Source organism: Colletotrichum costaricense, assembly GCF_030867565.1.
Source record: "Colletotrichum costaricense strain IMI 309622 chromosome Unknown Scaffold_2.1, whole genome shotgun sequence".
Lineage (NCBI taxonomy): Eukaryota > Fungi > Ascomycota > Sordariomycetes > Glomerellales > Glomerellaceae > Colletotrichum > Colletotrichum costaricense.
The window spans coordinates 883508-906042 of NW_026848231.1; the positions used below are offsets into that span (position 1 = coordinate 883508).

The 22535-nt window shown below is 55.8% G+C and overlaps 8 protein-coding genes across 8 annotated transcripts; 4 read left to right on the forward strand and 4 right to left on the reverse strand.

Annotated features, from left to right (window-relative positions):
* Window positions 1-1496: 1496 nt before the first annotated feature.
* On the forward strand, window positions 1497-3056 carry CCOS01_01910 (histone methylation protein DOT1; the record flags this gene model as incomplete). The annotated part of the gene is made up of 2 exons (XM_060450102.1): window positions 1497-2065; window positions 2123-3056. 2 exons carry the CDS (start codon window positions 1497-1499, stop codon window positions 3054-3056), a joined length of 1503 nt encoding a protein of 500 aa, XP_060318752.1.
* A 355-nt stretch (window positions 3057-3411) lies between these two features.
* On the reverse strand, window positions 3412-4201 carry CCOS01_01911 (autophagy protein 16; the record flags this gene model as incomplete). The annotated part of the gene is made up of 3 exons (XM_060450103.1): window positions 3412-3567; window positions 3649-4040; window positions 4117-4201. 3 exons carry the CDS (start codon window positions 4199-4201, stop codon window positions 3412-3414), a joined length of 633 nt encoding a protein of 210 aa, XP_060318753.1.
* A 686-nt stretch (window positions 4202-4887) lies between these two features.
* Window positions 4888-7777, forward strand: CCOS01_01912 (uncharacterized protein; the record flags this gene model as incomplete). The annotated part of the gene is made up of 4 exons (XM_060450104.1): window positions 4888-5848; window positions 5909-7151; window positions 7288-7369; window positions 7526-7777. The coding sequence occupies 4 exons, from the start codon at window positions 4888-4890 to the stop codon at window positions 7775-7777; spliced, it is 2538 nt and encodes an 845-aa protein (XP_060318754.1).
* A 1462-nt stretch (window positions 7778-9239) lies between these two features.
* CCOS01_01913 (uncharacterized protein) lies at window positions 9240-9764 on the reverse strand (the record flags this gene model as incomplete). The annotated part of the gene is made up of 1 exon (XM_060450105.1): window positions 9240-9764. One exon carries the CDS (start codon window positions 9762-9764, stop codon window positions 9240-9242), a length of 525 nt encoding a protein of 174 aa, XP_060318755.1.
* A 310-nt stretch (window positions 9765-10074) lies between these two features.
* Window positions 10075-10782, reverse strand: CCOS01_01914 (uncharacterized protein; the record flags this gene model as incomplete). The annotated part of the gene is made up of 3 exons (XM_060450106.1): window positions 10075-10291; window positions 10426-10512; window positions 10706-10782. The coding sequence occupies 3 exons, from the start codon at window positions 10780-10782 to the stop codon at window positions 10075-10077; spliced, it is 381 nt and encodes a 126-aa protein (XP_060318756.1).
* A 3374-nt stretch (window positions 10783-14156) lies between these two features.
* Window positions 14157-16145, forward strand: CCOS01_01915 (FHA domain-containing protein; the record flags this gene model as incomplete). The annotated part of the gene is made up of 3 exons (XM_060450107.1): window positions 14157-15286; window positions 15338-15431; window positions 15498-16145. 3 exons carry the CDS (start codon window positions 14157-14159, stop codon window positions 16143-16145), a joined length of 1872 nt encoding a protein of 623 aa, XP_060318757.1.
* An 892-nt stretch (window positions 16146-17037) lies between these two features.
* CCOS01_01916 (insulinase) lies at window positions 17038-18783 on the forward strand (the record flags this gene model as incomplete). Its single annotated transcript, XM_060450108.1, has 1 exon — window positions 17038-18783. One exon carries the CDS (start codon window positions 17038-17040, stop codon window positions 18781-18783), a length of 1746 nt encoding a protein of 581 aa, XP_060318758.1.
* A 662-nt stretch (window positions 18784-19445) lies between these two features.
* Window positions 19446-22291, reverse strand: CCOS01_01917 (uncharacterized protein; the record flags this gene model as incomplete). The annotated part of the gene is made up of 4 exons (XM_060450109.1): window positions 19446-19884; window positions 19940-20219; window positions 20281-22015; window positions 22079-22291. 4 exons carry the CDS (start codon window positions 22289-22291, stop codon window positions 19446-19448), a joined length of 2667 nt encoding a protein of 888 aa, XP_060318759.1.
* Between the last annotated feature and the right edge of the window lie 244 nt (window positions 22292-22535).

Consider the following 22535-nt stretch of genomic DNA (forward strand, 5'->3'; position numbering starts at 1 on the left):
AGGCACTCGGATCTGTTTCTGGCATAGCAGTGTACTTACCATTGTTCTCTCTCAAATAGCGACTGGGACTCGCGCAGCATGTTTCTAAGTATTGTTTCTATACTCCCATCATGCATTGTACTTACTTGTTCATACCGGCAAACAGACATATCTGTGATAGCAATGTCACGTATTCCCATGCATGAGTAAGGTATTGATGAACGAAGGCGGGTGGCTCAATGCTCAATGACTGATGACGTCAATGATGCTCACGCACACTCCTTGCTTCTTGGATGTCACTTTGAGACAAGCTTAAACGTGAGACTTTGGCGATGCACCCAACGGCTTCCCCAAAGCGGAAAGTGACAGCAAAGAACCTGGAGAAAATGTGACACTGGATGACAGCCACGCTGTGACCTCCTGGAAACATTGAAAGCTTTGGGGCCTTGGGGAAGTACAGTACTGTGTAGCGGCGCGGGAAGTGTTCCCCCGACAAGCAGCCAATCAGACTCGTCCAGTTCGATTGGTCCTGCAAGTCGAGGTCGGCTGACGCGGCATCCGCAGTGGATCTTTTAAAGTGGAACTCTACGTACCTACCAAACGGAACCAGCTGTTCGGCGCAGAGGAAGGTGCAGGGCGAAATGGAGCACCCGCGCATTCTGGGGAGTTTGGCTGCACCTCTCGTTCCCTCTTGCGACGACATGCTTCGAGGCTGCATCGAGGCGAGCTGGATGCGCTGTGCCGCCCAAGCCTGAGATAAAGTGCACCTTACGTCTGCACAGAGAGAAAGGGTGGTTCACCAACTGGGTATGGGAACACCGAGCTGAATAATCTACAGTAGTTCGCCTGCACCTACCTGCCTCACGTGCTGGCCTGACTCTGGGTTGCCTGCGCACACCTCACTTGACTTGCCATCTGGGCACTTCCCAGTAAATTGGTACTTCACCCTACCTGAAGGCACCTACCTTAGTCATCATAATCCTCGGTGGGCTGCCCGGATGCTGAAGTTGTTTCCTGCCCGTTCATTCCGCCCCTCTTGGGCCGGGGAATTTCAACTTTCGGGGTCCTGGGTCAGGCAGGCAGGAAAGGCCCACTCCATTTTTTTCCCAGTCACGTCCCGGCCCCATTCCCACGTCCTCTTCCGAAAAATCGCCTCGTGTCCCGTCTCGTCTCACCCTAAACCTCACTTCTTCTCCCTCCGTTATCCCGATCCTCCACCCCTCCCTCCGACGACCACGTCTTTCCGTCGTGCAACTGAGACAACCCATGTCACGAAGCGAAAAGTCTTGCTGACGACACGCTCATTCTTCCACCATTCGCTATACGCACATTGATTTTCTATCAATAAATCCCGTTCATTCATGCCCACGGACACCCGCCCCGCCCTGACCCGCGGAAGCCCACCGAAGCTATAGAGAACCTCAACGCTTGACGAGTCACGCGCGCAGCGCCTTACCTCTTCCTCATCCTCCCACCACCTCAACCCGACCTCTTACGGTCGTCGCCAGTCGCCCACCATGCCGATCCTCGGCGGGAAGAATAAGTTCAACACCAAGCCGGCAGCAATCCGCGTCGAAAAAGTCCAAGTCGCCGCCCCGAAGCCGCGCCCGAAGCTCGCCCACGCGACATCCTCCACATCCTCCGCCAAAGCCTCCCCGCGCGCATCGCCAAAGCCAAACGCCAAGTCCCTCCTCTCACGCAAGCAGAGCGCCTCGCCATACCCTTCCTCTTCCTCGGACGAGAAGCGCAGCGGCGGCGGCGAGCGCAAGCGCAAGGTCGGCAGCGCGGGGCCGTCGCAGCCCAAATTCGATAACGACTCTGACGGCGACGACAACTACGAAGAGTTCCTCAAGCATGAGCCTAGCAAGCGGCAGCGCACGCAAGATGGGCAATTTGTAGATACCCAGCGCGTGTTGACCCGGTCGAGCGCATTCAAGGACAATGCGAAGCCCCTCAGCCGGCTGATCCACGCCGCGCAAATTTCCAACCTCAAGAAGTGTCCCAAGGCCACGCGCTCGCTCGGTGCGACTGCAGATGACAACGTCAGAGTGCGACTGCAATATCCGAGCAATTACGGTGCGGAAGAGTAGGTTTCTATATCTAGTCTGCCACTGTGGTACGGCATCGCTAACCCTCTCCCTAGGTACGAACTCATTAACGACAAGGGCATCATCAACGCAATCGAGGATATCAAGACGGTGGTCGGTTTTGTCGCCAACGTATACCTCACCGAAGAGCAGGCCGAAGAGTTCACAGAGCAGCAAAACGGGTTTCTACGGCGGCTCAGGAAAGCATCAAACACAAACGACTTCCACGGTTTCGTGTCGGCACTCAACGACGCGAATAAGAGAATTCACACTCTTGCGGCGGACGGCACAATACGCAAGAATTTGGACAAGATACACGGCTTGCCCAGGGGTTTGGTCGAGTTCATCCTCACCCAGGTGTACGACCGCACAGTATCACCAGACGTGGAAAAGTTGAAACAGTACAAAAACGGCACCGACAATGTCTATGGCGAGCTAGCGTATCGGCTCATCTCCGATATCTTACAGGAAAAAACCCGGATGACGTCAGACCAAGTCTTTGTCGATCTCGGCTCCGGCGTAGGCAACGTCGTGTTCCAGGCCGCGCTCGAGATCGGCTGTGAGAGCTGGGGCTGCGAAATGATGGAGAACCCGTGCGACTTTGCGGAAGCGCAAGAGAAGGAGTTTGGTGCCCGGTGCAAGATGTGGGGCCTGCTGCCCGGCCGAGTCAACCTCGAGCGAGGCGACTTTACGAAGTGCACCCGCATCCACGAAGCCATGAAGCGTGCTGACGTCGTCCTCGTCAACAACCAAGCCTTCACACCGCAGCTCAACGCCGAGCTGGTCAACATGTTCCTCGATCTCAAGTCAGGCTGCAAGATTGTGTCGCTCAAGTCGTTCGTCAACGACCAGGGGACGCGCAACGCCAACGACATTGCGAGCAACATCTTGGAGGTCGAGCACCTGACCTATCCTGAAGGTGACCCTGGTGGTAACTATGTCAGCTGGACCAACGCTGGCGGTAACTATTGCATATCGACAAGGAAGTAGGCGGCTATGCGTCCCTTCAGCATCTGCGTCTGTCGTTACACTGCATGATGTCCTACGGGACTTGTGCTGATGATGCATGCAGCACTCGCTAGAGAGCATGGCTGCAATGTGTGTTGTACATTGAGCATGGAAAACACAGAATGATGGATGAAGAAAAAGAAAGAAAAAAGGAAAGAAAGGAATACTGGCATAGGAGAGGAAATAGCGTTGAGTTCATTTACCTGTAGAAATTCTTACAACTCCCCATAGAGCATGTCAGCCGGGCAGACAGCCAGCGAGAGACAGAGAGAGAGAGAGAGAGAGGAGCATGGCGTGTGTGGGTTGAGGGAGGTTATACACGAAATAGACCGCATAATCAGCGCTCGTTTGCGAGGTTCATAGCATCGGCCTCCTGGGCCATCCTCTTCATCCACCGGTCGACGAGCTCCTTATTCTCCGTCTTAACCCTGTCCCGTTCCTTCTCGGCCATGGTCACTTGTAGGTTCATCGCGATCATCTCGTCTTGTACGTTCTGCGGACACACGCGCGAGTCAGCATTCTCCCCTCTATGTCTTGGGCACCTTTTGTCAAGCCTCTCTTATGATGTGTATACCTCGACCAGCTTACGCTTCTCCCGCAGCTCGTGTTCCCGATCTCGTAGTTTCGTCGTCAGGACGGTATTCTCCGCCGTCAGGCTGCGGACTTTCTTCGCGTCGTCTTTGTGTTTTGTTCGTAGGGTCTGGGCTTCGTCTTCGGCTTGCTTTGCGCGGTCTTTGAGGGTGCCGTTTGAGCGGAGGGCTTCGGCGAGTTGGAGCTGGAGCTGCGCGATGGTCGGGTCGGAGGAGGAGGAGGGGGAGGAGTTTGTTGTTTCTGTTGTCGGGGTGGGTAGGATGTTGTTCGATTTCTCGGAGGTGGTGAGTTTGTTCTTCTTTCCGGGCGCGGTTTGGGATTTGAGGACTTGGTTCTCGGCTTCGAGGGCTGCTAAGTGGTCGGAAAGCTGGGAGCCTGATGGAGGAGGGAGTGGTGGTTTAGTTTGCTGGTCTCGGGGATCTGAGAAGAGGAGCTGGAGGGGAGGTCTTACAGAGTTGTACGATTTCGAGGTTTACGGGGTTGTTCTTCTCTTGCTCCCTGATGGAGGCTAGGTATTCGGAGCGCCAGTCGGCCATGATGGGCGGTTTTTGGTGGGGGAGGCGGGGAGAGCTTGGGTTTGCTGTGTCGGGGGTTACATTTATATGAGTAGCTGTTTATAGCTTCCCATCAATTTTGGTACAGACACTGGGAACAGCTTTGTGTGAGAGGAGTTCTTCGAGGTTGGGTTATGTTGGCGGAATGGCGCATGCGTTTTGCATTCCAGACAGTAATAGCTCCTTCGCGGGTCGCAGCGCATGGTCGTCTGCAGTCCGTCACCTGTCCTGGGACGCCTGGGGTCTTGGGCTTTGTCTTATCGGCGCGCTGCAGCTTTTGGTGGGGTTGCCCGTCTGTCCTGCCCCCGGAGAAATGACGCAGCTCCCTGAAGCCGGTGATTAGCCGGTCCCAGTGGTGAATTGAGGCTGCTCCCCTGTGATTCGTGGCGCAAGCTCCATCAACCTGTGCCTGGGGCTGGGGGTACCTCTAGCTCATTGAGAGCTTGGGTGGTGGTGGGAAGCTCATACCTTCAACCTCACCTCTCATTCATCTCATACCTCGGTCTCAAACCAAACATTAGAACCGGAACCCCACAAATTCACGACCTCCATCTAGGAGATCTCCCAGGAGCTTCGAATCGCAAGACGACGTGTGATCAAGCAGGACAAAGTCCAACCCGCGGATTGTGAAAGGGACCAGGCCCAAGGCGACCGAGGAAGATGACATGATGGAAGCATCCCACCCCGCGGCAGGATGGGAGAACGTCGGCGAAAAATGGTACCGTAAAGTCCAGCTCTACACCGAAGTATTCGACCAAGACCTCGACCTCGACAACTACATCGTCGCCGGCGCCCCCTACGGCGGCGCCCTCGCCCTCCTACGGGACGACACCAAGATCCAGGCCGTTCGCGCCGCCCCGAGCAACAGCAAAACCGGTGGCGGCTCGTCAAACAGCAATAAGCCCGGCATCGACATCTACTCGTACGCCGGCAAACTCCTCCGCAGGATCCCGTGGGACCAAGGCTCCGGCGCGATCAAGGGGCTCGGATGGGCGAGCGTCCAGGGCGGCGAGGAGAAGCTGCTCGTCGTCACGGCGGACGGGACGGTGAGGGTGTATGATCTCCAAGGCGAGTTCACGCAGTTCTCACTCGGCAACGGCGCGGACGAGGTCGGCGTCGTCGGGTGCCGGTTTTACGAGACGGGTATGGTTGCTCTGCTCGGTGGCAACGCGCTCGTCTCCGTCACGTCGTACGCGGAGCCGCGGCCCAAGTTGCTCGCCGCGCCGCCGCAGGACCAGGGCGAGATCCACGCGTGGGCTGTGGTCTCGCCTGATCACACGCTTTCGCGGTCAGTTGAGGTGCTGCTGAGTATCGGGGAGACTGTATATGTTGCCGACGCGGCTGAGTGCGAGGATCGGTTTCTGGATATTGGACCGTTTAGCCACATCAGCGTCTCACCTGATGGGAGGCTGATTGTGTTGTATACCAAGACGGGGAAGGCGCATGTTATATCAAGCGATTTCCAGGAGCGGTTGGTGGAGCACGATTCGCAGTCGAGGATTCCGCCAAAGTATGTGGAGTGGTGCGGTTCCGATGCCCTGATTGCGTGGGAGGATGAGGTGCACATTATCGGGCCTGACAGCGCGACGGCCGAATTCTTTTACGATGGGCGGGTTCACGTCATCTCTGGTAAGTTCACCTCTTGAACAACTACTTCTAGTTCCAAAATCATCTAACAATAACACCAAGAAAACGATGGCGCAAGGCTCATTACAAACGACGTATGCGACTTTCTCGAACGCGTCCCCCACGCCACAGAAGACGTCTTCGGCACCCGCGCAGAGTCGTCAGCGGCCTCCATCCTTCTCGACGCCGTCGGCCAGCTGGAGCTCCAGTCCCCCAAGGCAGATGACTACATCCAGCTCATCCGCGCCAACCTCACCGAGGCCGTCGACACGTGCGTCAACGCCGCCGGCCGCGAGTTCAGCGTCCACTGGCAGAAGCAGCTCCTGAAAGCCGCCTCCTTTGGCAAGTCCGTCCTCGACATCTACAACAGCGACGAGTTCGTCGACATGTGCGAGATCCTTCGCGTCCTCAACGCCGTACGGTTCTTTGAGGTCGGCCTGCCCCTGTCTTTCGACCAGTACCAGCGCCTTACTCCCGAAGGGTTGATAAAGAGACTCATCAACCGACACGAGTACCTCCTCGCCCTCAAAATCGCGGGCTACCTCCGCCTCCCCACAGACCGCATCTACGTCCACTGGGCCTCCGCCAAAGTCCGCTCCGGCACCGAAGACGACGACACGATATGCCGCCTCGTCGTCGAGCGCCTCTCGGGCAAACCAGGCATCTCCTTTGAAGAAATCGCCCGCGCAGCCTACGACGAAGGACGAGGCCGCCTCGCCACCGAGCTCCTCAATCACGAGCCCCGCGGCGGCCGGCAGGTACCCCTCCTCCTCAGCATGGAAGAAGACGAGCTCGCCCTCGATAAAGCAATCGAGAGCGGCGACACGGACCTCATATACACCGTCCTCCTCCAGCTCAAGAAGAAGCTCCCGCTGGCAGCCTTCTTCCGGGTCATCAACGCCCGCCCCGCGGCCACCGCGCTCGTCGAGTCCTCGGCCGCGCGCGAGGGCGACAACGCACTCCTCAAGGACCTGTACTACCAAGACGACCGCCGCGTCGACGGCGCGAGCGTCTTCATCCGCGAGTCCCTCGCCCAGGCCGACGCCCGCACGGCATCCGACAAGCTCGCCCTCGCCGCCAAGCTGCTCTCCGACTCCCGCGAGGCGTCGTTCGAGGTGCACGCTCTCAAGGAGGCGCAGACGCTGCTCAAGATGCAGGAGGCGTTTGACCGCGATCTGACCGATACCTTTACGGGGCTCAGCGTCAACGAGACCATGTTTAAGCTTATTCGGCTCGGGTACCACAAGCGCGCGACAAAGATTCAGAGCGAGTTCAAGGTCCCGGAGAAGGTTGCTTGGTGGCTCAGGTTAGTGGTTTCTTTCTTTCTCCATGTCTTTGCTCTTCCACGGTTTCAGTCTATTCGGCTACCCCTCCCTATTCCCTCGCCAAGACGGACAGAGGCATTATACGATTGCTAACCCCTACCTTCTTCTTTACAATAGGCTACGCGCCCTCGTTGCAAAGCGAGACTGGAACGAGATTGAAGAGCTCGCAAAGACGAGAAAAAGCCCGATCGGGTGGGAGGTAAGCTTTCTTCACAAACAATCTACTACACACCGTCACAAAACCGTGAAGGAATCCGCGTATTCGGCGTACCGCTGTTCTCCGTGAACCACGTCGGAATTACACTCTACTGCAAACCGGACGACGGAAAGGATATAAGCTAACCTCCGGGCGCAGCCGTTTTACAACCTCACGCTGCAGGCGGGCAACCCGCGGCTGGCGGCGGTCTTTGTGCCAAAGTGCACGGGTCTGGAACCGGGTACGACGATTACCATGTACGAAAAGTGCGGGATGCGGGTCAAGGCTGCGGAGGAGGCGGTGAAGCTCAAGGACGCTGAGGCGTGGGGTAGGCTCCTCGAGGCGGCGGGACGGGGAACGCAGGAGGGCCGGGAGATTGAGAAGCTCGGGGCTGCGGTTTTCAAGAAGTGAGGCTGGCGATTGTTTTTTTCGCGAAGGCGAGGTAGGCGAAGCATGTGGCGCTTTATTCGAGGGACGAAGATGATGATGAGATCAGACGAAGACGAAGGGGCGGGGGGTGGTCAAGGTTAAAGGGAGTTGTTGTCGGTGTTTTAATCTTCCTCCTTACCATACCATATGTAATCTGAGCAGAATTAAGGTGATGCTCTATGGCTGCTGTCGAAGAGGAAAAGCCGCTTCCTTGAGGGGTTACGTTTGAGGCGATGTACAAATGGGAATGGGCGCCGTCTTCGATCCGGGGTAAGCTTGCCCACCAGCTGGTCGGGAACTAGGATTTCCCCAGGTCCAGGACGTGCGTGCGCGTAACGTAGTTTCTAGCTTTGTCGAAGTCTTCACGACCGATCATGCCAAAGGGAAAACTCAGGCCATGCCAAGCCCTAGGTCTGCTAGATGTGCCGGATCGTCTAGCTGTCTGACAGGCTTACATCGGTTCTTTGACGGCTGCTTCCGGATACAGCTTGGCTTGGCAGATGTCTAACACAGTCTGGAGTCTTGAGACTGTCAGTAAGCCTAATTTGCCCGGCAGGTTTTACAAGAGGAAGTGAAGAGAGGGCATGAAGAGGTCGCGTGACAGATTGATCTACACGTGGGCTAACCACGGGAGACGGGCGCGCCGCCACGCCGACACGGGCCCCAGTGTTCGACGGCGGGTTCTTGTGAGAGAAGATAGCGCTGCGGATGAGGTTTGATGCTTTTTGCTTTTGAATGCCAGTTTGTCGAAGGGCAAACAATCGGATTATGGTCCAGGAACAAACGCCTCTTTTGGTAGTGAGAGTGCGTATGTGGAACAAAGCGACGAGCCAGGGGCCATGGTCTCAGATGGGACACCAGGGAGCAATGCAGAGAGCAAGATTCCAGGTTGAACCTAGGGCGGCTCTGGCGGGAGGTCTTCATGAATCAGGTATTAGGTTTGCGGGGGCACCATCTCGGAGGATTGAAGGAGCATGGGGGCGACGACGGTCCAATATGCCTTGCTATGCGCAAAAGGTTTTTTTTTTTTTTTTGAACATGTCTGCTCGGGAGTGACAAAGCATGAGCGAAAATCGGTTGAAGCAGGTTCGTCTTTACGCAGAGATGGTCAGTACGGATGCAAGTGGGTGGCTGACAGTGAATACTGAGTTTCGTTCTGTGACGCCCTAGTGACTTGTGATGGAGGGCAAGGAGAAACAACCCCGAGTCACCTTTGGCCGACTCCTTGGGCTATCAGCGGTGTTAGTGGTCCACCTTAGTACACTACGTCTGCCCAGGGACGTAAGACGTGCTGATTGCAATCGGTCACTGGCGGGTGGCGTCTCCTTGAGCAAGCGATGTCAAGTGCTGATCACTGTGACCGAGTTGCCGGGAAAGGCGGATCTAGATCCTCATCTCTGGGCGTGCGTTAAGCCTGCATTTGACCAAGATGAGACGAAGGCAATTAGACAATGGAAACTGCAAAACAGTCATAGTGCTGAAAGCAGCCGTCCGGGAGTAGGTTCCCACAAAGAGCGAGCTGTAGGCAAAGACGGACGGAATTAGGGTCCACAGCGGGCTCGGCGCCGGAGAAGAATCGGAGGGTGCATGAGCTGAGGCGTGTGCCGCCAGTGAATGGTCTTGGCAAGGCCTCCTCGCGACAAGGAGGAAGCCGACTCGAGGTGGCGAGGCAAAGCGAGGCGGCCAGCGAAAATTCGCTCGTTGGTTCAGCAGGCCGTATCGGGTTCGGATCCGTGTTTCTGATGAGCTCTCGGCCTTCTAGAAAATTTCTCAATTGTGGTTCTAGTTCCGCCAAGACAATTGACATCTGGTGTCGAGAGGTATGGCGGAACGGAATGGACATGTCCCAGAGTTTGCTTTTGTTTTCGCAGTGTCGCAAGCGTTGTGGTGGTGGTGAGTCGGATGAGGCTCGGGACGGCGGATGACGGACCGGACGAGTCAGTGGCAGAGAGACCGCATTCCTGAGCATGGCGGGTTTAACTCCCACATCGTCATTCAGCTTTCATCCATGATGGAGAAAGTCTGTGATGAAACGACCATCGATCAATACAGGCAGGGAGCCGTGGTTTCGTGAAGTTTACGTAGTATGATTTGCCTTGGGAACAGTAGGATCCTTGTGCACGAAGGCGCCACAGAGTCGGCCTGCGAGGTGGGATTCCCAGCCTTCTGATGGACTTCCGGCGGGGGAAGATTTCCTGGACCCAATCACGATAGCGATCCAAGTGAAGGGACGGCATGGGAAGAAGAGAGTGACGGACGGAGGTGGCGGGGGTTCTCGGTCACACGCCTCGGTGCCAGTCGGTGGGCCTGAGGTTCCCTGCCCTTGATCGTGGGCGTAGGAGGTACTTGCAGTGCAAAACGAGCAAAGTACCTTGATCTTCTCGATTAGGTAAGGTAACCTTGGCAAAGTCGATGGTCTTGGGCTCTTCGGACGCAACCCTCAACGGAGGGTCGAAGGGTCTATTCAGGGAGCTAGGGAGGTGGAAGGCCGCTAATCTGGTGATTGCGTTAGCGTGAACAGCCCCCTGAGAATATGGTTCGCCATTGTCTCTCGCGTGCGGCGTATCTAACCATGGAAAACCTGGAGCTTGAAGACGACGGGGGAGGCCATAGGGCTTCAAACCACTCACGCGGCGCTCTTGGTGGAGAGGTCACTCGAGAGTCTGCGGACGCAGGTGCAGATTGCAGAGAAACCCAGCGAATGGGCCGGCGGTATGCTGGTCGGCTGCATGTCAAATCACTCCCGTCCATGACAGCGGTGCAGTGGTGCCGTGGGCGGCGGGGGTTTAAAGAAGTGGGCAAAGTGGATTATGAGGTATCCAAAGACTGCAGCTATCTTCCATGGGGGAGATATCCGTAGGTTAGGCCGCGAGGAATGTGAGTGGGAGCAAGGTGAAGAGGTGAGCTGACCTTGTCATGTGCAGTGTTCGCGGTTCAGGAGGCTGGTGGTGGCCCTGTTGTGCCGTTATTCCAAGGTTGAAGGGCATGGTGTTGATGGAGACGGTGTTTTCACTCTTTTTTTTTTGGTGGAGAGATGACGGTAGGCGACGGGAAGGCCGGAAATAACATGGCGCGTTCTTTTCTCTGCCGATGTCTGCTCTGATGTCTGCATTTGATGGAGAGTCTTGGAAAGGCGTCTAACAGCACTGTTGCTGGTAGGCTATGGGTGGGAGTCGCCGTCGTATTGGACCAAGGCAGGTACAAGTCACGATGGATCGTGTTCATGGAGCATTGCGGGAAGGTGTCGTAATGCGGTCTTAGTAACTGCTCGGACGTTGCCGACCCCCTTTTTCGCTCACTCTTTTACTATGTAATTACACTACGGAGTAATCACCTAGCATTATAAATGCCATTATGTTTGCCTTGCATAGAGGTCTCCATAGATGATGACAAGCTCGGAGGAAAGATCGTGAGATGCCCTGATCTTGATGAGCAGCAACGAGGCAGAGAGAAAATTGGGAGAGGCATTGCAGATGGTGATTCAGCCTGGCCAGTGCCAACCCGTGCACTTTGGTCGCCGATGCTCTTTTGAGATGATCGTGCCTGCCTCACTTCGCGCGATCTGAAGCATTGGCCATCTCGCAGATGCAGACACCTCCTGTGCTCCTTCCTGCCTTCACACCGGTACCTACCCGACTTCCTCATTTTAGTACCTAACCTATGGCGTGTACGGATAGCACCTTCCATTGAGTGCCAAAGTGTCTCTCGTCTCGTGTTGCAGCCCCGTGCTTCCGCGGAAAGAAGGCGAGACAGAGCACCTGCCTTGTCCAACTTTGAGTGGTCCCGGTGGTTGACGATGGAGAAAGCCAAAATGCAACTTGGGATGAAGAAGGTGCGAGTGCGTTTCGTGCTACCTAAGGTAAGTGAAGGCAGGTGCACTTGGGCGGACTTTCCACCACTTCATCTCAGATTCCCAGATCTTTCCGCCGCCCTTCACCAATGCGGCCGGTGTATCTCCGACGCTTCGTTAATCTTCTTTCCGTCTCTTCCATTCAAGCTTCCCACCCAACTCCAAATGCCTCAACATCCATCTCACTTTACTGATACTCAACCTTCCACAGTACTGGCGACGCATCCGGTCTATCTTCTCCGGCTACCGAAGGTATTCCCCTCCGATGACGGAACTTTGATCCAGCTTTGATCCAGCTTCGCGGAGCTGGCTGCCGCTGGGCTTGACACTGAGACCCCCCAACCCAAATGACCCTGCCATGTGTCTGTGCTCCGCCGTTCTCGTTGCTTCTTCTAACCATTCTGTACATGGCAGTCGCACATCTCCCGCTTCAAAGAATTGACTTGACTGCCCGCCTCCAGGCGCATGCAGAATCCGAGACGGCTCTTTCGACACCCATCCCTCCGGTAGCAGCGCCCATGTGCTTTTCGATCTGTTGCAACTTGAACACTCAACCGGCGGGAGAGAGACACGGGGTCATGGAAGTGGCAGCAACGCGGCCTCATTGCTGTATCATCATTAGACATCATCGACGTCGTCGGTCACGGCATTTCTTCCCATGAGCAACTCCATGTGTGCCACACCGACGTCCATCTGTGTTCGTAGGCACGAATAATAGCGTACCTACACTACTGCGTACCCGTCCGCATCCACTGGATATCCCGGCCAACCCACACGCTTGCAGCAAGCATATCCAGGCGCGTTGAATCCTTTCCATTGCACCCCTGGCCCCGGTTCGCCTTTACGTCCCCTCACTCCTCTAGCCAGTCTTCTGTCCGGCCCTAAACCAAAGGCAACGCCGCAACAACAACATCCCCTGCCCTTCCCGGCCCAGAAAGACGAGGACACACGCACATCTCAAGGCTCAACCCCCACCGCACGGTAACTGCCACACTACCTAATACGGACCCCCTCGCCCTGGTCGTGTGTCTGTTGCTGTTGCTTGCCAGAGAGCCCAGACGTCGTCATTATCCCCATAATCGCCCCCCTTACCCTTTAAGCAGAGGCAGTCGGGAGGAGAGAGAGAAAAAAAATAGTGGCACGCGCGCCAACGAAAAGCTGACCGACTGGGCTGGACCCCGACTTGTTCTCTTTACGTCCAAGTAGCCGACCTGGACGATTACACTTCGTACCAGTTCCAGTTCCCACTGCCCAGCTGCCCTGTCCTTGAGGCCCCTGCTTCATCGCCAGGCCCAGCATCGAGACCAATTCTTCTCTTCTTTGGCTTGCGTCCCAACTAAGGTACGGTCCTCTGTACGAAGCACTCTATCTGTAGTCTACAGTACGGGTACACCTAAAGCTAGTCGTCTCGTGTCTCCCGCCCCCCCATCGTGCCCTGCCCAGGTACTTCCATCAAGGACCACCACAAGTACCTTTTCTTTGGCCTGGCCACTTTCTTTCGTCCAACCTCACCGTCCACGGCCGCGGCGCACTGCTTTCACGCCTAGTCCATCTGGCTGTCCGGGCTCTTCCTTTAGCCACTTGACCCAACTGGGACTGACACTGACGATTACGACGAGCAACAAGAAGAAGTCGACGCCCGTCCTTCTTGGCTCCAAAGCCGAAATACTGACCCTTTCCCCAATCCAGCCGAGCACCACAGACATTCAAGCATTCTTCACTTGCAACTTTCTCCCAGGTCCAACTTTCCAAGGCCTTGCCGCTTGTCGTCCAGACTAAAAAAACCGTCTTCCCCAGGTCCATTTTCTGATCTCGGGCGTAATCTGCTTTTTCTTGGTCCATAATACCATTCATCTCTCTCATCTCTTACCCTCGGACCTTACCTCCCATCTCCCTCCCGTCTTGACGATTCCTCCTTGGTCCTTTTCGTCCCTTTGGTCCCTCTGTCCAACCTCGCCTTGCCTCGCTGGTTCACGCCTTGACAGATAGGAACTCGGAATACAGAGTACGGAGTAGAAGAGAGCACCGTAGATTGCTTTCCAGACAGGATCCAGCGACATTCCAAGCAAACACAAGCCGTCTAGACGTCCTCCACTCCCTCTCCCATCCCTCTCTCTTTCTCTTATTCCACCCCTTCACCACATTCTTCCCATAGCTTCTTTGACGCCCTCACTCTCTATTTGCACCCCAAGAGAGACACCCCCAACAAGGCAGTCCACAATCCCGTTCTCCAAGGGACAGGCAAAAGACAAAAAAACCAAGCAAAATAGGTCACTCAGACAAGTCCGCCGACGCCCAGTGATTCAGCCAGCTAGTCAGCCAGACCGCCAGCCGAAACCCACGAGTCGAGAGCCGGCACCATTGCGACACTACCGCCTGATTTCCAGACGGATTCTAACCCTGCGGCGGCCACTACTGCTTATTGCACCCACCGCCAAAAACAGTACAGCCTAACAAACACCAACCCATTCTTCTATCCTCCCAGGCTCCCCCTCCCCCCTCGAGGCGCAAATGTTTACACAACCAGTCGCATCGCCACCGACCGTGGGCCCCGTGCCGACGTCTGTCACCAATCCCGCTTCACCCTCAACACGATCCAGTCGCCTGAGAGGCCTCAGTTATCTCCGCAGCTACACTCAAAATCATATTTTGTCCCGAGAACATAGTAGCCAGGGCTCTAACTCTCCAACATCAAACTCGCATTCTCACGTCGCCGCCCATTCCCACTTTCACCACAACACCGGCACCAGCCCGCACTCTCAGACCCAAACTCAAACTCAAAATCAAAACCACCACAGCAGTCGTTCAGGTTCTAGTCGCCCAACCCCCGGTCTACAGCGTTCGCTCAGCTATTCGCCTACTTCAACCCCTCGTCGCTCCGACACCGACGCCCATTTGAACCCTCTGTCGCTCGTCGCCTCACTACAGGAGTCACCATCATCGTCAACTTCCTCCGCCAACAGGGCTTCCACCACGCCCTCTTCGCCTGCCATCGAGCGCCCGCCGGTGGATGCACTCCCCTCTATTCTCGACGACGTCATTGCCAGCGGCAGCACCAGCAGCCACATACGGCAGCAATCTGACCAGCAGCCGCAGTCGACCAACGACGCTGAAGCCGCGAACATGACGAGAGCACGCGCCTCTACCACGGGTGATGCCCCTGTCGCAGCCACCCCCGCGCCCGAAAATCTACCTTCGATCCGCTTTTCTGCCTACTATGACCCGCGCGCGACACGTCCCAGCCTGACCTTCCCTCCAGTCTCGAGAACGCTGCCCTCGAACGGCGACATCATCAGGGTCGGCCGCTACTCTGAGCGGGATAACCAGCCTAGCATCCCCAACAACACCCCTTCGGCCGCGCCCGTTGGGTTCAAGAGCAAAGTTGTCAGCCGCCGTCATTGCGAATTTTGGTACGACGAAGGCAAATGGTATATCAAGGATGTCAAGAGCTCGTCCGGCACCTTCCTCAACCATATTCGACTTAGCCCCCCGGGAACGGAATCAAAGCCATTTCCCGTCAACGATGGAGACATTGTGCAGCTCGGCATAGATTTCAAAGGCGGCGAGGAAATGATCTTCCGCTGCGTGAAGATGAGGCTAGAGCTGAACAGAGGCTGGCAGAACAAGTTGAACACGTTCAAGTAAGTTGAACCAATTTCGACCGTATCCGTCCTTACGCTTACATCATGCAGCATGGCGACGCACAAGCGCTTGCGGAACATGACTGCAGCCAACTCGGCGAATTCTTCGACGCAGGACTGCTCAATTTGTCTCAACTCTATCGCGGTATGTAGCCGCCGTGTGAACGGATCCCCACATTCCTTGCGGGCAAGCAAGCTAATTGTCTTGTAGCCGTGCCAGTGCTTGTTCGTGGCGCCTTGCTCGCATACCTGGCACTTCAAGTGCATCCGGTCTCTACTGAATTCTCCCCAATACCCCATCTTTGTCTGTCCAAACTGCCGTATGGCTGCCGACCTCGAAGCGGATATTGAGGACCCTGAGGAGGATTGGGAGCAGATGGAGGAAGATGAGGAGCCCGAACAAAAACAACAGAAGCAGGAGGAGAAGGAGACTCCTGCGACTGTCCCGACCGCGCCCCTGGCAGCTCCCGCAGCCGTGGTAAGCTCGAGACCTCAGCTCCCCGAAATTGGCACCGATGATGATGCCATGGACGACTTCACGGTGGCCTTGGACCGCGCCAGAACCGTCGCCGAAGCTCCAGAAGCAGCGCCAAGAACTGTGGCACCCCATACATCCATCCCACCTGTTCCGATCCCAGCAGTCGGCATAGCCCAGACAACTGCACCGCGAAGCGGTCGAGATACACGCACTCCCTCACCCATTGGTAACCACTTGGTCAACGCTACTGAAGGTCCTATTACCCCGCGTAATGATGCTGGGCCATGGGTCTTTGACGGTAGTGCAGGGCGTCGTGCTGCCGAGGCATCGAGTGGAATGCGAAGCCTTGATGCTGCCGCCGAGATGGAAGTTGACCGGTAGAGCCGGTACAGACGTTTACGCAGAGGCATGGCAGGGAGAGATCGAACTACCGGCCTGAAGCACAGGTCAAGTTCTGTCTCCCAGGCATAGAGTGACGCACCCTCACGGAAACGCATGCGTCAAATACGAAGACGGCAAGAGACGGAGAGGAGAAACGCGTTATACGTTGCGCAGGATTCAGTGAATAAGTTGCATGAGCGAAGGCGTGGAACGGTGTATGGCGTTTGAATGCATTGTGGGTCCTTGTATGCTAGCCACAGCGAAGCAGAGCTATGGTGTTATTTCTCGACCCGGTTTACGGAGGCGGGCTCAATTGAAAGGCTGGCATTTTCTACTTCAGTTACGACAGCGGCTTCTACATGAATCAGGGAGATTCGCAAGCCAGGAGACGGATTCATAGCATTCTTCTAATACAGAGTTGACGAGCGTTTAATACTCGCCTGATTAGCACAAGACGTGAAAATGAGCGACTGGGTTACGATCCTCTGAGAAATTACAACTTCGCATCTGCCGTATCTTAATGGCTTACTAGCCAACGTGTGCAAATCTTTTTCAGTGGATTGGATTGTGTGTTGAGCAGTGCTTAGGAGATCTCCGAGCCATGAGACGCTATTCGCGGAATACGAGCGGCGCGGCTCCCAAATGACGTCTCCTTGCTAGATGCATCGTCTGCAATTTAATTGGCCAAGTGCGATACCCCACAAAGACCGACTGTACCGGGACGATAAGGCGATAAGGAGCACCAAGAATTGGATGCGTCAACTCCCGTGAGCACCGAACTTTTCCATAGCCTCGCCATCGTGCACCATCAACCAACGACCGCCAGGGACCACCATTGATCGCACATAAGCCGACCGATCACCCGGTGTACACATCAAAGACCTCACACACGATGCTTCGATCATTAGCGACGCGTCTCCCGCGGCGCGCGGTCGCTTCGACAACCCCCCGTCTTACTACCGGTTTCCGCCCCTCTACCTCTACGCCCTCCTCCCGCCGGGGACTCGCGACGATCATCGAAGCCATCCCTAAAGAGCCGACAGAACTCGATGCCATCACTACCCTCCCAAATGGCCTGCGCGTTGCTTCTGAAGCTTTACCGGGTTCCTTCTCCGGCGTAGGCGTTTACGTTGATGCTGGCTCCCGGTACGAGGATGCCGGCCTGCGGGGCGTCAGCCACATCATGGACAGGTTGGCCTTTAAGTCAACGGGCAGCCGCAGCGCAGACGACATGCTCGAGTCGGTCGAGGCCCTCGGCGGCAACATCCAGTGCGCGAGCTCAAGAGAGAGCATGATGTACCAGGCGGCGACGTTCAACGGCGCCGTGCCGACAACGATTGGGCTGCTCGCCGAAACGATTCGCGACCCGAAGCTCACTGAGGACGAAGTGCTCGAACAGCTCGGCACCGCAGAGTACGAGATCAAGGAGATTTGGAGCAAGCCGGAGCTTATTCTGCCCGAGCTCGTCCATACAGCAGCCTTCAAGGACAACACACTCGGCAACCCCCTGCTGTGCCCGGAGGAGCGCCTCGGCAGCATCTCGAGGGAGACGATCAAGCGGTACAGAGATTTGTTCTACCGTCCTGAGCGTATTGTCGTTGCGTTTGCGGGTGTCGAGCACACAGAGGCGGTCAAGTTGGCGGAGCACTACTTTGGCGACATGCAGCCCTCCTACCAAGAACCCACGCTCTCAAGGACAGGCTCAGAGACCTCCATCGGCTCCGCGGCCTCAGAATCTACAGACGCTTCCGCCTCCACCTCAGCCTCTTCCTCCCCCGTCCAACAACCTTCAAAACTCCTTTCCAAAGTACCCTTCTTCAAGAACCTCTCCACTTCAGCACCAACCAATGCCTCCGTCCAGATCGGCAGCGCATCGCAGCTCTACGGCATCAACTCGCCAGCCCACTACACCGGCGGCTTCCTCTCCCTCCCGCCCCAACCCCCGTCCCTGAACCCGAACCTCCCGACCTTCACCCACATCCACCTCGCCTTCGAGGGTCTCCCCATCTCCTCAGACGACATCTACGCCCTCGCGACCCTGCAGACCCTCCTCGGCGGCGGCGGTTCCTTCTCCGCCGGCGGCCCTGGAAAGGGAATGTACTCCCGCCTCTACACAAACGTCCTCAACCAGCACGGCTGGGTGGAATCCTGCGTCGCCTTCAACCACTCCTACACCGACTCCGGCCTCTTTGGCATCTCCGCCAGCTGCATCCCCGGCCGCACGGCGAGCATGCTCGACGTCATGTGCCGCGAGCTCCGCGCCCTCACCCTCGACACGGGCTTCTCCGCCCTCAAGGCAGCGGAAGTCAACCGCGCCAAGAACCAGCTCCGCTCGAGCCTGCTCATGAATCTCGAGAGCCGTATGGTGGAGCTCGAGGATCTCGGCAGGCAGGTGCAGGTCCACGGGCGCAAGATCCCCGTCACGGACATGTGTCGCAAGATTGAGGCGTTGACGGTCGAGGACCTCCGGCGCGTGGCGCGTATCGTCGCCGGCGGGCTGGTCGAGAACCCCGGCAAGGGCAGCGGTGCGCCGACGGTCGTGTTGCAGGAGGCCCAGGCGCATGGTGTCAGTACGCATACTATCGAGTGGGAGGCGATTCAGAATACGATTTACGATTGGCAGTTGGGCAAGCGGTAAACGGTCCTAGAGGATGTTTTGTCTCGATAGATTGTAGCGAATGTGGGCTGTGTTGGGATAGAGAGATGGCATAGAAAGTGGCCATGATTTGTATCATAGAAGAGAAAGAGACAGAAGAATACTCGACAAGTTTGGAAGGATTGTTGGGCTGAAGTGTAAAAAATATTTAATGGCTGGCTATCCTCAAGGACACAGGATGTGTTCTCTCAGCAGCAGTGTAGAAAAAGTATCCCCCTTTTTTTTTTCATCAAACAGAAAAGTCTTATCCCGCTCGGTGACTAGAATCTAGTGACAAAGTTGATTATCTAGTAAAACATCATATAATACCTTGAAATAATATGGGGAATGAAAACGGGAACTGAATTTTTGAATAGTGTATTGAATTTGTGTACATTGTAAGATCTGTATTTGTGTTGTTGTATTGTAAGGACACCCACCCACCGTGTAATAATCGTAGATGTGTGTTAGGTCTAAGTAGGTATACGTCTTTCTTTCCCTCAAAGCAAGGTAAGAAACGCCGATGAATCCATATAATCAGGACGTAGCCGCTAAACTCCTCCCAAAAAAAGACAAAGAAAAGGAAAGTGAGGGATAGACAATAGTGTCGAGATCAGGGGTTCTATCTCAGTCCCAAGGTGTATGCTCAAGTCGCGCCATCGTCTTCAAAGCTTCGATCGAATCGCCTCAAGCCGATACTTGACATCCTTGAGTGCCTTCGTAACAGGCTTCCAGTCATCAAACTGCCTCAGCAGCTCCTCCGTCTCAGACGACAGCTCCGTACGGACAAAGTCCTCCTCCAGCAGGCCGCGCATGATCCAGGGCAGATGGTAAGGGTTTGGGTTCGCGACAGAGGCCCCGGCTCCGGCACCTGTTGAGTCGCGACGATGGGCGACGGTGGCGGGCACGTTGGGTCGGACGTCGGACGTCTCGAGTGCGTGGGTGAGTGCGAGGTCGTAGACTTGGTCGTCGTAGTAGAGGCGCGAGTGGCCTTCCCCCGAGTAGAGGCTGCCTGCGAGCGGCGTCGAGAGTTCTCTTATCAGTCCATGGTCTGACACGCCTAGGTTGCGGAGTTTGAGGGCGAAACCAACGAGGTGGGCGATGCTGTGTGAATGTGTTAGTGGTGTGCATGGAATGGCAGGGCAGCAAATTCACTCACAAGTCTGGCGCGTGGATGCGGCCGTCGATGAACACAGCGCGGTAGATGTAAGGATGAGATGCTGGTGAGTAGATTGCTGACTCCATCGGCACGAGCTGGTCGTCAATGCTGCCGATATATGTGATTCTTGCACCGTACTTGAGGACTTCTTTGAGCGAGTGCTCGTATCTCTTCGAAATTTCGCTGTCTGGGTTTGAGAATTCCCACAACTCATTGGCGGCTCCCATAAGGATTCCCATACTTGACTTGTAGTCCGGGAACGGACCCAACGAGACTCCGGCTGCGCACGTCAGTTATCGTTCTTAGATCGGGGTGTCTGAAAAGTACTGTCAAGGACTCACCCATTGCGCATACGCCGATTTTGGCATTCGTTATAATACCCAGATCTATCAACTTCGCCAAGAGCATGACTCCTACTGGCACACCTTGAGAGTGACTGGCGACCAAAATGAGATCAGCGTTGCGAATGTGCTCGATCCAGTTAAGAAGAAGCTTCCACAAGTTGTCTACTCTGTCCGCAATCTTGCCGTCACCCTCCAAAGCGACCTTTTCAATTTCGCAGTCGGGACATCCGTGGGCATCAGTCCATCTCCTGATGGCTTCAGCGCCGAGGTTTGCAAATCGTAATGATGTTCCTGTCGGTTGGCCGACCATGGGTCTTAGGTACATCGCTGGGAAAAGTCCGTGTACGCCAATCGCGATAGCTTTCCTGATCTTTGGCGTTTCCTTTACCTTATAAACATGATTCGCCGGGGGCTGCTGCGTGCGAAGCAACAGGGAGGTGATTTGTTTTATGATGGATGGGTTGTCTTTCATCCGATAGGTACTCCCAAATGATGGCAAGAGCAGATTCGGAGGTGTCGCTTTCGAAAGTGTTTCTTGGCTTGGGCTAGTCTTTGGTGTGCCTGGTTTAAGGGGTGGTTCTTTGGGTGTCGTTTCCGCCAAAGAAGCCTTCGATGAGGCCACAGATTCCGGCCGATTCGGTGTCCCCGGTCTAGATGGTATGTCTAGGTCCATCGATTGAGGTCGGTTTCTCTTACTTTTTCTTCCAAACGTTGATGGTGCGGACGCGGTACCCGCCTTGGTACTTTTGGACGACTTTGCGTCTTTGGAGCTCTTGGCATTCTTCCCGTCTTTCGTTGCTTGGTCTGATTGTGCTTGTTCGACGCTGATTCCCGTGTGCTCTGGGTGCGCTTCTGATCCCTGACCAATGATCGCAAGCTCGCCTGATTCTGGCTGTGCTGTCTGGCTTTTGCTCCCTTCAGCTTTCGGGCGAGTGTCTCTAGACCAGAACGCCCAGGTGGAACCGGCTGAGGGTGTCTTAGCAGATTCTGGCTTTGGTGGTGGTGCGTCCTCCATGACAACGTCTTCGGGCTGCTTCGCCGGCTCCTCGGCTGCCTTTGGCATCTCGGTGCTTTCGGTTGGCTTTGGGGTATCTGAGTCTGGAGGGTTCTCTGTCGCAGGAGCGTTCGAGTACCAGAAGCCAAACCAAGAGTTTGTCGATGAGGGCGGGTTCGGCCCTGCGTTTTCGGCGGGAGCCTCAGCGGATGGTGTCTCGGCTGGTGGTACTTGCTGGGGCTCTGGCGCTGGTAAAGGATCTGCCTCCTTTGGTGTCTCTTCGACGGGCGTGAAGGACTGTATTTCTGTTACTGGGGCCCGTGCTAGCCACCCAAACCAACTTGATGCTGCTGCCGGTGGCTCGACGCCTTGCGCTTGGGGTTCTTCTATTGCCTTGCTCGTATCGTCGACTTTCGCTGGTATTCCCTCTACTACCTTACTAGTCTCTGTCGATGGAGCCTGCGCTTTAGCAGCACTACCACCGTCCTTCTTGATCGTTGCGTCTCCTTCCGGCGTCGCAGCGCCGTCCTCGGGTATCTGTGGTAATGATGCTGATGAATCGGCTGGGCCGTCGAAACTCGCCGAGTCAATGCTCTTCTTGGTGTCAAATCTTCGAAAATCGGGAATACTGGAGGGCTTCGAAGTGCCTCCGAAGATGGTTTCCCGTGCCAGTTGAGTCGATGCGGAAGTCTTTGGGACGCGTGGCCAAGAGCCGTACCAACTGCGCGCTTTGCGGACCTGCATCTTGAATTTAGTCTTTGCGCCCCAACAACCTGCAGTGCACTGTAATAGAAAACCTACCTGTTTCTGTGAGTTCTGGGGTGTGTTCTTCGTCTCGCTGCCGCTTCTATCCCTCATCAGAGGCATCTCTCGCGTCGGGCGGTTCGCGGGTTCTGAGACGGCCGTGACCTGTGACGTAGCCGACGTTGGAATCGCAGGGGCAATTGCCGCAGGCGGTGGGCTCGATGAGCTCGGCGCAGATGGAGTGGTACGCTGGCGCTTTCGAGGAGACATGGCGGAGGAAAGGTTTAGTCGTGGGGGAAATTTGGGCGAACAGATTGAAAGTCAATCTGCCGCATATTCGTTTTGAGAAATCAGTGTCGGAGGCTGGTAGGAAGATGACAGCAACTGGCCGTTGTTGTTGAATGAGTTGCCTGGGATGGTGGCGCCCACGTTTGGCGGTCGACCTGGGATCACTGTCTAGGCGGAACCTGGCGCTACTCAGGTACTCTTTACAGTATGGTACTTTGGGTCGAGT